General features: G+C 42.2%; 3 protein-coding genes and 1 long non-coding RNA gene across 10 annotated transcripts in view; 3 read left to right on the top strand and 1 right to left on the bottom strand.

The window, feature by feature from the left end:
- HOXA7 (homeobox A7) overlaps nucleotides 1-3,326 on the top strand; it is a 29,791-nt gene extending 26,465 nt beyond the window's left edge. Inside the window, exon 4 of the mRNA XM_019535239.1 lies at nucleotides 3,271-3,326. The gene's annotated coding sequence lies outside the window, so the exon portion shown is untranslated. The remainder of the gene's footprint in view (nucleotides 1-3,270) is intronic.
- HOXA4 (homeobox A4) lies at nucleotides 2-986 on the top strand (the record flags this gene model as incomplete). The annotated part of the gene is made up of 2 exons (XM_019532516.1): nucleotides 2-125; nucleotides 509-986. Coding segments are annotated over 2 exons (450 nt in total), but the record flags the coding sequence as incomplete, so codon positions are not given.
- LOC109310179 overlaps nucleotides 2,465-11,971 on the bottom strand; it is a 12,962-nt gene continuing 3,455 nt past the window's right edge. The window contains exons 2-4 of the long non-coding RNA XR_002101151.1: nucleotides 10,826-10,992; nucleotides 8,721-9,139; nucleotides 2,465-2,714 (exon numbers count right to left, since the gene is read on the bottom strand). This is a non-coding gene — a long non-coding RNA (uncharacterized LOC109310179). The remainder of the gene's footprint in view (nucleotides 2,715-8,720; nucleotides 9,140-10,825; nucleotides 10,993-11,971) is intronic.
- LOC109310095 (homeobox protein Hox-A3) overlaps nucleotides 3,361-11,971 on the top strand; it is an 18,124-nt gene continuing 9,513 nt past the window's right edge. Inside the window, exons 1-3 of one of the 7 annotated variants that reach the window (XM_019535110.1) lie at nucleotides 3,361-3,450; nucleotides 7,308-7,388; nucleotides 10,348-10,538. The gene's annotated coding sequence lies outside the window, so the exon portion shown is untranslated. Of the gene's footprint in view, nucleotides 3,451-7,283; nucleotides 7,389-10,347; nucleotides 10,539-11,148; nucleotides 11,286-11,313; nucleotides 11,755-11,971 lie in introns of those variants that run through there. The other 6 variants (XM_019535118.1, XM_019535092.1, XM_019535101.1 and 3 more) reach the window with 6 other exon arrangements.

Below are 11,971 nucleotides of genomic sequence, written 5' to 3'. Positions count from 1 at the left end.
CTGCGAAGCGGCCCCGGCCGCGGCCGGCCCCGGCTGCGCCCTGCTGCCCGACAAGAGCCTGGGTGGCGCCAAGGGCAAGGAGCCTGTGGTGTACCCCTGGATGAAGAAGATCCATGTGAGCACGGGTGAGTCCCGGGGAGGCCGGCCGGGCCGGGCAGGGCCGATCCCCACTTGCCGGCCTCAGGCGAGACGCCCTTTGTAGCCGGGGCCCTTTAGGCAAAGATTTACGAGCCGCCCGGCTGCTCGGGCAGCAATTAGAGCCCCCATAAATTGAGGCGCCCTGGCAGCGGCTCTGGGCCGCGCGACTTTGAAGCTCTTCTCTCGCCCAAATGCCCATCAGCATTTTTTATTGCTCCTCGATTGTTTCCTATTGTCAACAGCCCGTGAAAAGGGTTTTGCTCCCTTCCCTCCCCCCCCCCTTCCCCTCCTTTCGCAGTTCTGGATCTGATTGGAGCCGGGTGTGGAGTTATGCTGTAATGATTCTGTTCCCTTGCTTTCTTGCGCCCAGTCAATCCCAATTACACCGGAGGGGAGCCCAAAAGGTCTCGCACTGCCTACACCAGGCAGCAGGTCCTGGAGCTGGAGAAGGAGTTCCATTTTAACCGGTACCTGACCCGGAGGCGACGCATTGAGATCGCGCACACGCTCTGCCTGTCCGAGCGCCAGGTCAAGATCTGGTTCCAGAACAGGAGGATGAAGTGGAAGAAAGACCACAAACTGCCTAACACCAAGATGCGCTCCTCCAACTCCTCCACCCTTAGTCAGCCATCCAAAGCACAGACAGCGGGCCACCATCAGCTGGATGGCTCCACACCAAACTCCTCAGCGCTATAATTATTTTTGATACAGAGAGAGAGAGAAATATATGTTTGTTTGTGTTTTTTTTCCCCAGCTGCCTATTTTTGTTGCTGGTGGTTGACCATTCGGACCAAACAACTGTGTAAAAACAAGAAACAAAAAAAGGAACAAAAAACCCAGAACAAAAAGTCAGAAGAAGGAACGTGCTCTGTACAAGGGCACGTGTTGAAACCAAAACCTGGACAAAAAAAAGTCTACATTGTATACAGCTAATGATCCCATTACCGTCATTTTTTTTCTATTTATGGAAATCCTCTGTAGCCTCAGTATTGCAGAGGGCTGGAAGTTGTAATGGATTGATTCTGTACCTAAGAAGGACTCTTTTTGTATATATCACTTCCAAATAAAATGCGGTTAACAAACAAAACTACGAATTTGTGAGACACTTGTGTAAGACAGTGACTTGAATTGTGTTGTTTCGTGGAATGTTCGTGGATTCTCATGTACACACACGCACACACGCACACGCAAGAAAGCAGATCTTATTTCATGGAGGTTTTAAAAGCTCTTATGAAAGCTGTCCCCCTACAGTCTGAGGGGAAATGTTTGATGTATCGAGAGTAATTTAACTGTTTTAAGTGTAGCCCCTTGCGGTAGTTGTGATATACTAGTGTCCCCCATATCCCTTATTGCATTTATTTATATACATATATATATACACATATATATATGTATATATATATATATACACATACACACATATATATACATATATATATATTGCTATAAAGGCTGTTGCTGTCTTCATATCTGGCACCCTCTAAATCGTTTGGGTCCGTGTACAATTTGTGGCTTTTGGTGTAATGTATATAGTGCCCAATGCTGGTAATAAACAAAATGTTCTGTACAAAATAATTAAAGGCTTCAAACACAAATTCCTGTAGTTCCGTTTCCTACACTTTCTGCTTTACTGAGATTGCCGCCATTACTGAAAAAGTAAGAGCTTAGTACGTTTGAACTGAATTGATCTTGTTCATACTGTTGCGTTTCAAGCTTAGCTAAGCACATGCTTAAGTCCTGCGGCCATGTTGGAACAACAACAACAAAAGAATCCCAGGGCACTATGAAACAAGGAAAGGTGTTATGTATTGCCTAGGTGAGTTGGTGAGCTGTACCCTTCAGCAACAACCTCAGAGTCTGTCTATTCATGTATAAACCTTTAGCCATCTCCCCCTCTGTGTACAGAGAAATGGAACTCATACATGAGCCAATGGACTGATGTGAGCTGTTCTGCTGTAGTAAAGGTACACAGTTAGCCATGATAACAAAGCCATCCATGATAAGTAGCTAGTCATTACTTATTCGTTCATTTGGCATTTATTGTGCCTTTTCAACTGAGCAGCACGTTGTAAGGGAAAATATATGAGTGATGACAGAAGTTTCCTTACTTTCCTTGCCTGCCTGTGTTGAAGATGCGTATTTTGAAATGCCTGGAGAACGCTGTAAGAACTTAATGAAATTCTGGTCAAGCCAGAGTTTTAATTGATAAATCTGGTCGAAATGTTTATGGAAAAGGTTATTCAGGTGTGTCGCATACAGATGAACCTTTTCACTGTCCTGCATAGTTAAGAAATACGGTATCAGAGAGGCAATCAGTAAGAGGAAATGATTTGTCTAACGTTTTAATTCGTAAGGATATTCATAAAACTTTCTCAAGAACTGGCTAGGCCTATTGCAACTAAGCAGGAAAACTTGCCAGCGGGTCGTCCATCGCTGTATTCCTCCTAGAGGAGAATTGAGGGCCAATGTTTTTTCTCCACGCTCACAGCAGCATATACTAAATTCGAATCAATGATGCTGAAGGGAGTGAGGCCAGCACGAATTGGTTCCAGGACTGCAACACGCCACAGTTCTCTCTGTAAGAAAACACAATATTGTAAGCATCGCTGCCTGTCCAAGGATAGGTATCATTTAAATGAAAAATTTAACATGTCACTGGAAGAGTATGGTCCAATTCAAAGCTGTGGCGGTTGCAAATACATTTAGCAAACAGTGTTGCCTTTAAACTGAACAACAAACAGGCCTGAATAGTATGTTTCCCTTAACATATTGCTGTTTACTAAAGCTTAAAATGTTTACCCATGTCAGATGCCTCATTATATAGGAAACAGAACAGATTTGAAAGTGAGGTTACTACTGCTATCTCCCTCTCTTCCACCCCTGGCTCTTTGTTTGCTTTATGGCATAGAATTTCCTCTCCACTTTATTTTAAACAGAATTAGTACAGAATGATGAAAAATCCCAGTCCTAACATTTTTAAGGGACCAGAAAAGATACGCTTTATTTCTGAGGATTGTGCTTAAAAACCTATTTTTCCCGTTGTAAAACAAAATTAAATCACGCTGAAAATAGCAATTTTACTGAGAACCATTAATCACCTCCTACAATAAATACTTCTTTGTAATTCAACAGCGGTTCTGAAAGGCATTCTCTTGGAAAAGTCTGTGAAGACGCAAAGGATTTTCCTGGAAAAAATGTGGCCATGTGTAAAGACACAGCATCCTGGCTGTCTGCTAAAAAAAATTATACTTTCTTGGTGGAGTTTCAGTCCCGGACAGCAAAATATCACATGGCAGATTATCATCATTTAAGGTACATTTTCGTTTTTACCCTCCTCCCTTCCCTTTATTTTTAAGCTGCACGGTGGCTGATCTGCGAGTGTGACTCTGATTCTGGTTTGATATATAAGCTCTGTTACAACAACTTGGAAAATTACATCGTCGGATTTAAGCTCTCTCATTGTCCTCCCTTTGCTAGGGCAACCCCGAGAGTTCACAGAAAGGACAAATTTTCTATCCCATTAATTGTTTTTTTTAGAGGAGCAGACTGACCCTGCAAACCCTTGACCTTTAAAGACAGTATTCTTTTTAATCCAGCACTTGGACCTAAATGTCTCGCTGGCTTGCTTTCCCCGGGTCCCTCTCGCGCATTGAAGCTGCTTTCGCCACAAAGGAGAGCGGCGCAAAATGCTGGAGGTGGAAGCTTGTCCATATTTCACATAAAGGCAAAATCAGGTCCGAGTCACTTGGATTGTCACCGGTCGAGCCCAGCCGCTAACCCCCGCCCCTCCAGGGAGAAAAATGGTCTTTTTCAAGCCCTCCCCGCCAGATCTGCCCAGTGTTTTATTACACCAGGAGCTGAACTGTGAGAGCCTTGCAGTGTGGACTAGCTAGCACCTTTCTGCGCTGGGACCTTGCCCACTGCTGGGACAGTGCAGGGGCGCTGCCCCCCAAGAGCTAGCTGCTTTTGGGGATGGGAAATAGGGGCGAAACCCCCGCGGATGGAGGTTTCCACAGGGTTGGCACCAAACTCCCTTTTTTTTTTTTGCCCCACATGATCTCTTCTCCTGCCCCTGCCAGTCTTGTGGCGGGGCCAGAAGAACTGGTTCCTGCCACTGGGGATCGCTGGGCCAGCGGGAGGGGATCGGGCTGCGCCAGCACCTCCCTTTCACCAGGATGAAAATATCGAGGAGAGATTGTTCTCTCCTCTCGGCTGCATCCTGTGACAGCCATGACAGCAATCTCCACGAAGAGCAATAAACATGGCGAGCTGGGGGCCCTCTCCACGACTTTTGCAGCACACAGCCTGCAAGGCCTTTCAAAAACACATTCTCCCCTGGTCCTGGGTTTGCGGGGTTTGCTAATCCCATGAGCACCTGATAGGATCTCTACCTTTTGCAGCCAGGGCTGTCCTACGGGGACCCTGATGCCTGCTTGCTCTATCACAACCCATCCAAGGCCCACAGAATGGGCAGAACTGGTTTTACTCTCCCCTGAGCTTTTGGAAACACAGTGGGACTGGGTCTGACCTCTGTCCTGGTCCTATTGACCTCTCTGGAGTCACTGGTGTCAGAGATGGGAATGAGGCCCACTGGTTTAAATTCATCCCTAAGCTGAAGGCCAGGGAGGTAGGCTGAGGGTGCCTTCTCAGCACACTTCCTAAATACAGATAGGAAAGCTCTTTCATGCTCTCCCATACGAGGTGTAAATGGCAATGTAGAAAAATTCTTTCCAGACGCGGATAATACCAGATCCGTATTCAGCAACTGTGAGGAGCTGGTTCTTTTGTCACTTTTAAGAGCATTATAGGGGCAAAATTAGAGACTACCAGTCTTGCCATCACACTACGGTGTGTAATATTAAGAATTACGAGAAGGATGGATTGTAATTATGCATGTTAACACAGTCTACTGCAGACAATAAAAACCCAGATTCAAATGACTAATTTAAAGCTAGGACTGAGGACCTGCCTGATCTTGCTACAGCAGGACAAGCACAGCACTATTAATGTCCAAATGATCTCCCAAGAAACTGGAAAGCTGTCAAAACCAAGCGAGATTATGGGACCTAAATAAGCAAAAGAGAAACCCTGCACTAGTAGATAAAGGTGTTGCGTCTGTTCTTGTGTAGATATTGAAATTTTAATCCTTTGGGTCACGTGACTCATTAAATAATTAATGCAGATAGTCAGCAATGGATCTGTGGCCGTCAGTTCTCACTAGGAGTGATTCTCTCAGAAGTGAAACTCAACTTCCTTTTATTTGAGTTTAAAAAACTGATTTATCTTGAAAGATTCTAGACTCCCTAAGAAAGCAGTAGGGACTGTGTTGGTGAGTATCTAGTGTGCCTTTCTAGCTTGATTGCTTTAATTGCTTGTGCTTGCTTTGTGGAGGGCTGCCGCGCATTTACTTAGCAAGTTTAATATTTAGAAATGTTAAATCTTTGTTTTAGCTGCCTTGTGGTCACATTATGGCTGTTTGTGATTAAGTGTTGCCCAGGCAAACACATTCGATAATGTTCTAATTCACACTGTGGAAGGCTGGATACCACAGTGAAGGAGCACTGCTTTGTTCAATTTTCCTGGCGCTAATAAATCACTGGCTCCTAATGCAGGGCCAAAAAAGCAATGGAAAGGCAGCGAGCATTGTAAAAGGAAAGTCATGGGCAAATTTCTCTCTGACTCATTAGTCTGAACGATTTATGTACGAAGTTAAAGTGTCGCAATGAATATTAGAGTTTGGGATAACAGCAAAATTTTTTTTAAAAAAGTCATAGCGTTAGTAAAGTGCTTTATTGCTACTTAGCAACTCTTTCAAGAAGAAGTATAGTTGTGGATTGGGGCAGTATAAAATAACCTGGCGTGGCTTAATAGCTCCAAAATAAATAGCCAGAAGTCGCTGGCACCATTTTGAGATACACATTCCATTTTTAAGGGGAGAAGGGAATCCAGTCGAGACGGGAGGATCAATTCTTTCTTGCAGTTTGTCACGGGGCAGTTGGTTAGGAGTGAGCTGTAGGACGAGGTTCCCTCTCTGGCCCCTGGATTTCGGGGAATGGGAGCTAAGAGTAACAGCGCCCAGCCCTGGAGATCACTCTCCAGCGAATGGCACTTCCCACGTCCTGATCGTGCGGGAGTGGATTTTAGCAGTCAGCGCAGGAAATTTATGAGAAGGCAATAAACAGCCTAGTAAGCGATTATTGCATTACTTTATGTCGACTGCAGTTCAACACAAAATTTAAAATTATTATAGTAATTATGGAACTGCTAACGTCCTTTCTCGAAAACCTCTCCCAAGGCAGGCTTAATGTTTGCCAAGGCTCAGATGACATCCTTCCAAGAAACTGCGTTATTTAATTATTAGCGTTTACTTTTACTGAGACTCTTAGGTCGCACTAGGTGGGATCACATCAAGAAGAATGAGTGCAGGAGGTATACGGTAATATGCGAGAAATACTATGTAAATGCGAAGCAATACAAATATTTAAGGAATATCTGAGCAGAGAGGTTTCAGGGCGGATAAGCTTATTAACTAAAAAATAAAATAAAACAAAATAAAATAATTAAAAAAAACCCCCAAAACCCTAGCGTGGAAGTGCTCACTGCTCTAGATTTTTTCTTCTCCCAAAATAGTTCTCAGCAAACAGTTGGAGGGCCCGTTCACTCCCATTGAAATCCATTGTAAACTTTTCATTGAATTCAATGGGAACAGACTCGGGCCCGAATTCTTAAGTATTTGAATAGAAATTGCTAATATAATACGTCCTACATTAAAATTGTTTTATTCAACAAAAATGAATACCACTTGTTGTGTTTAATGCCTCTTCATGATTAAATGAGCCTAAACAAAAGTTTCCCAGAGGAAAATAGAGCATACATTCATGTAAGGAGAGTTTGAAATGACAAGATTTCCAAACACTTGGAGACAGAAAACATAGCTGTCTGCGAAGAAGAGCATGCTTTTGTTTCTCAGATATTTCTCAGTGCTCTTTATTGTTGTAGCAAATAACATTTTACATGTTACAGTGATCAATGGAGTCCCTTTAGTTACTCTCTGCATTTCCACGATTGCAGCCTTTCAAAAGTCTTAAGCAAACCAAGCACTGTCTTTGAGTGGACAAACAGCTTCCTTTACCATTCTCATGTAGGTATTGCTTGTTGCGTGTTTACAGAAGTCCTGGGCACCGAAAAAGACGATCCCCTGAATGATAGAAGCTGGGAACAATTTAGTCCACGGTCTGAAATTGTGGGAGGTAAGAACGATAATCTACTTGCGGATACTTTCTGGAAGATTTAATTTACCCATAGGCGAGAAGTCATTTGCTTAGTGCTTGCATAGAGAAATAACCTGTTAGAATGAGACTCTGCTGTGATAAATATTTAACCTAGTTGGAATTTTCTGGATTCAGTCGATTCATCTTCTAGGGCTGGTGAATGCGTGTGTCCGGACAGACAAAGAAATATAGGAACCCCTAGTAATAGCCAGCCTTCTAAAGGCATTGGGGACAGGAAGGGTGAAAAGTAATTGAAAGAGGTTGATCATTTCTTTGGCCATTCTTGGTTCCCAAATCAAAGTCTCAGAGCAAGAGATGGGTAGTTGGAGCAATTATAATGCTGGGTTGCTTCCGTGGCTTGCTGTTTTTGATTCACTTGAGTAGTTTTGTAGTGACTCCTGTGTGAGTCACTCATTTGCTCTTATTTTAGAAAACCTGGCTTTTGTTTGACTATATGTGCACCAGAATGGATCCGAAATAAGTTTCAGGTATTTTGTATATCCTGGCCTTTTCTGAATTCAGTTGGGTCTAAGTTAGTTTCATGATTCAGTTGTTAGAATCATTATTGGAGGGTGTATGTATGAATGTATGTATGGGGATGTGTGTACGTGTGTGTATGCGTGGCTGTAATAGAAATGTAATGCTTTTCAAAGTGCTAGTGTTCTTTGTCAATGAAAGGAGAGAGAGGGTTATACGGTTATTTCAAATTCCTGCTTATTTTGGGATGCTGATGTACAATTACTGTGGATTACTACCTTTTAAAAGCAGCCATAAATTACAGGGCTACAAGGGCTTGTTGTGTTGATTTAATAGGCTGCTGAAACCTTTCTTACAAGGAAACACTGAAAATGTCTATTCATTCTCATTTTATGGGGGGGAAGAATAAGCATTTTCAAGCATGATTCACATACCTATAACATTTGTCCGGAAATATTTTCAGATTCTGAATATTAATCCAATATTCACGAGGTCCACTGAGGCTCAGTAAAGTTGCCTTTAAATAGCTTCATTCGATTTTTAGTGTTTTTTTTTTCTTTTTAATCCGATTTAAGATTAACAAAATCGAATGGAGCCAACTTCATCCGTATCCAGTGCATGGATGCAAGTAAACAGCTTTACGCCCGTACAAATTATCAAGTGTTCCAGGCAAAGAGGAAATACTAAAACATCTCTATGAACTAGTGTTTCCAACTCCACCTTCCCCTGAAGTGCTAGCCTTACCTTTAAACTAATGAAATAAGCATGAACATGAAAGAGAGGGAGCAAAAGTATTTTGGAATCTATTTACATCAGAGGTGTAGGGTTACTTACAATGCTAATATTTGAAATCAAATCTATCACGAAGAGGCTCACTTCATTCACACAGATTAAAACTTCGCTTCTGCAGTTATCGCTGCTTGGAGTCTCAGCTCAAAGCCACGTGAAAAAAAAAAGAGTATCAACCTTCCGAGAAACTGCATATTTTCAGCTTTTAAAAAATAAAAAAGGAAAGTTTTCAGGTCTGCATTTGGTAGAGCTAGTAAAACATAATACTGAATCTCCAGGAGCATTGTATTCTATTGGCTGGTGATGCTTTCAAGTCCTTTTGAATTTCTCTTTGAAAACTCGTAATCGTGATACTTGACCAAAGAAAATGAATTCCAGAACCGATGAAAGGGAATCATTTTCAGCTGCGATCCAAGACCCCGTAAAGTTTGAAAGACTTTCTTTCCGTTCTTCTAACGCACACCCTAAAGAAGGAATTAATATATCAGGAAGTTACTTTTCCTAGGAATTAATTTTTCCACTGCATACACTAAGTTAATTGTTAAAAAGTAGTTTTATCATTAACTTGATCATTAATATAAATAAGGATGCTCATAGAAATAGTTTTTTTAAACCAATGGCCAGAGCTAGCGTTAAGGCATTTAAGCTGAAGCTGAACCCCTGACTTATGATTGTGATTTATTGCTTTTGTAGTTTCTATCTGCTCAGGACTGCAAGTTCTAAAGCTATCTTCCTGCTTTTGAGTCAAAGCAGTCGATAACTTTTTACAAGAGACCCACGGAAGACTTACTATGCTTTTTTAGCTTCTGCTTCATTATGCATTAATTTCAATTGCATTATTGACAAAAAAAACCCCAACCCTTTGTGCATGTGTGTGTGCATGTGTCTTTTATGAGACCTAAAAGCACTTTATTGAAATCAGCTAAAAATTCTTCTTTGCATATTTCACCCTTGCTTTAAATTTAGTAGGGTTAAAGATAGCTTTAAGAGCTATGGAGGTGTAGATGTTGTGTGTGGCTAACGTGCTGTGTTTTCTCAGATATTTCTTCATTCAGGTTCTTGGCGGGCCCCTATAACTATGGAAGTCACTTCCATTTGAAAAATTGCAAATTCTCCTTCTGTTTTAATGTCACGCTGATTCTGTTGTAAAGTCTACTAATATTATTGATGGCTTTAACTTCCATCTGCCTCTTAGGTTCCACTTTGCAATCAAAATCAGATTATCTACAGTTTGTCCATGAGGTCCGTAGGTGATAAAATTAATTGCACAAAAATTATCTTTCTATCCATTAAAGTAGAGGCGAAGATGCAAAATGGCAACAGAAGGAGAGCCTGAAAGTTTCTTAAAAATTCTAGAGCGGGGCTTGGAAATATTTAAATGAATCCATATATTGTAATGCAAAATTATGACAAGAACTTCCCAATCTTCATTCACCAACCTGGAACAGTGACATATTTTTTCCTTAACTGTCTTCAACAAAGTTCTGTGAAATCCAGGTCTCTTTTGTTATCTAAAGTACTGTGTAAATATTAAAAACTGATCAGCCTTAGGAGGAAGTGTATGTGTTCACATTAGCAGTTCATTTTGCAAGTTGACTTGGGGGAGGTGTGAGGATGATTCTTTTTTCCTGGAGAGTCAGATCATTTCTTTCCAATTTGTTTTCATCTTCAGAAACCTATAATTTTGTGCATCACTCAAGCAGTTGTATAGGCAATGCGTAAGCGCAGGTTTAACAGGAAAGTCCCAAAAGATGTTGCAAAATTCGGATCCACCCCAGTGAAAGAAGACGCATTCTGCATAGTGTGTTACAAGGACAAAAATCAACTATAGTATTAGAAGAGACTCTTTTTTGCCTTTGTCAGGTAATTATAGCTCTTTTAAGTTTCTACAGATGCCCTGATGTAAAGTGTGGGTGTTAAGCAAGACCCATACAATAGCAGTATAGAGAAGGCGGTGGGAAAGACTGTTAGTCATTAAGGAGTTCCTTATTGAAAGAATGGTATGAAGATTTGACTTTCTTACTGGACTGCAAAGCTCACCGCTGTTAGATGTGGTTCAGTGTTGCAGGTCAATTTAAGGAAAAGTCAGTTAATTAGGGTTAATAGAAAAGTGCAATGTAATCCCATAATATGGAAACAATTCCTCTTACCTTGCCTGTGATTTTGTGTAAAGAACTATTAGTGTGGGAGAAAACAAATGCAATCAGCTCCATCGCCTGATACATATTTTTTCTCTTAAAACTCTTCTTTAATGGGTTTGGTGGAGGCTTTCAAAATCAGAGGATTGCGTTTAGAAATGTTGTTCCTTCACCGATCCCTATTTCAAATAAAAGGATTTAAGTTGACGTATGACCACGTGAGCACATAATACAGCGCATTATTGTGGCATTTGGAGTGGAGACCCGGGCTGGCTTCGTCTGTGATTACGCTTTTCCAGTTTCTGTTCAGAGCAAGAACTGCTTTCTATTATTCCCCCCCCCCTCCCACCACCCCCTTCCTCCCTTGCAAGAGCCTGCCATTTCGGTTTGCAGCCTTGGGTCCTTATGGAAAGATTCTTGGCGAGCTGATAGGACGCGATGCTTCGTTAGAAAGGATGGATTTTATTTTAAGGTATTTCCGTTGATTGTTCATTTATGTGGTGAGTTATTGCTGGTCAAGGCAAAGGTCAGGAGAAAAGGCTGAAGGGTGTGTGTGTGTGTGTGTGTGTGTGTGTGCGCGCGCGCGCGCGCTGAAATCAAGCTGCCTTCCCCCCTTTGTTTCAATTTGCAGCGGAAAATACCGAAGTATCTCATGGCAGCCAACACAGCAGAGAGTTTCTGATTATTGGGGTTTGGTTTTTGTCCCGTAGAGATGTCGTGTGTCTCGGCTGGCCTGAGCCCCTGCTAAAGCCTCTGTATGCTGCTATTCTCTTGGTCCTTTATGATCAAACAGCGGCACGGAGGAGGCTTTATTCTGATTATTCTTTTATACTGTAATGATTGGAGCGGCTTTGAGAAACCCTCCTCGCCTGGGGCCGGGGCTGTGGCTATCTGGTTTTCTGGGCGATTGTTTTGCCGATGCCGGCGCTGGAAATCGATGAGTATGCAATTGTGCTGCCATTTTATTTATGATGCTTAGTGCTACTTTGTTTATCCTGCCAGGCGGGCTGGGACTCGCGCTGCTTGGCGATTCCCTTAGTCTGACCGAACCCGGATGCACCCGACAATGATCTGCCTAGGAACAAATGCTTTATGCCCATAAATCAGCTTCTGGAAATGTGCTTCCCTCTGAGCGGGGCTCTTGGAAAGCCAGAAGTG

The sequence above is a fragment of the Crocodylus porosus genome, unplaced genomic scaffold (genome assembly GCF_001723895.1).
Source record: "Crocodylus porosus isolate Cpor-Errol unplaced genomic scaffold, CroPor_comp1, whole genome shotgun sequence".
Lineage (NCBI taxonomy): Eukaryota > Metazoa > Chordata > Crocodylia > Crocodylidae > Crocodylus > Crocodylus porosus.
Note: the sequence above shows the minus strand (reverse complement) of the source record. Positions and strands in the feature narration are given on the sequence as shown.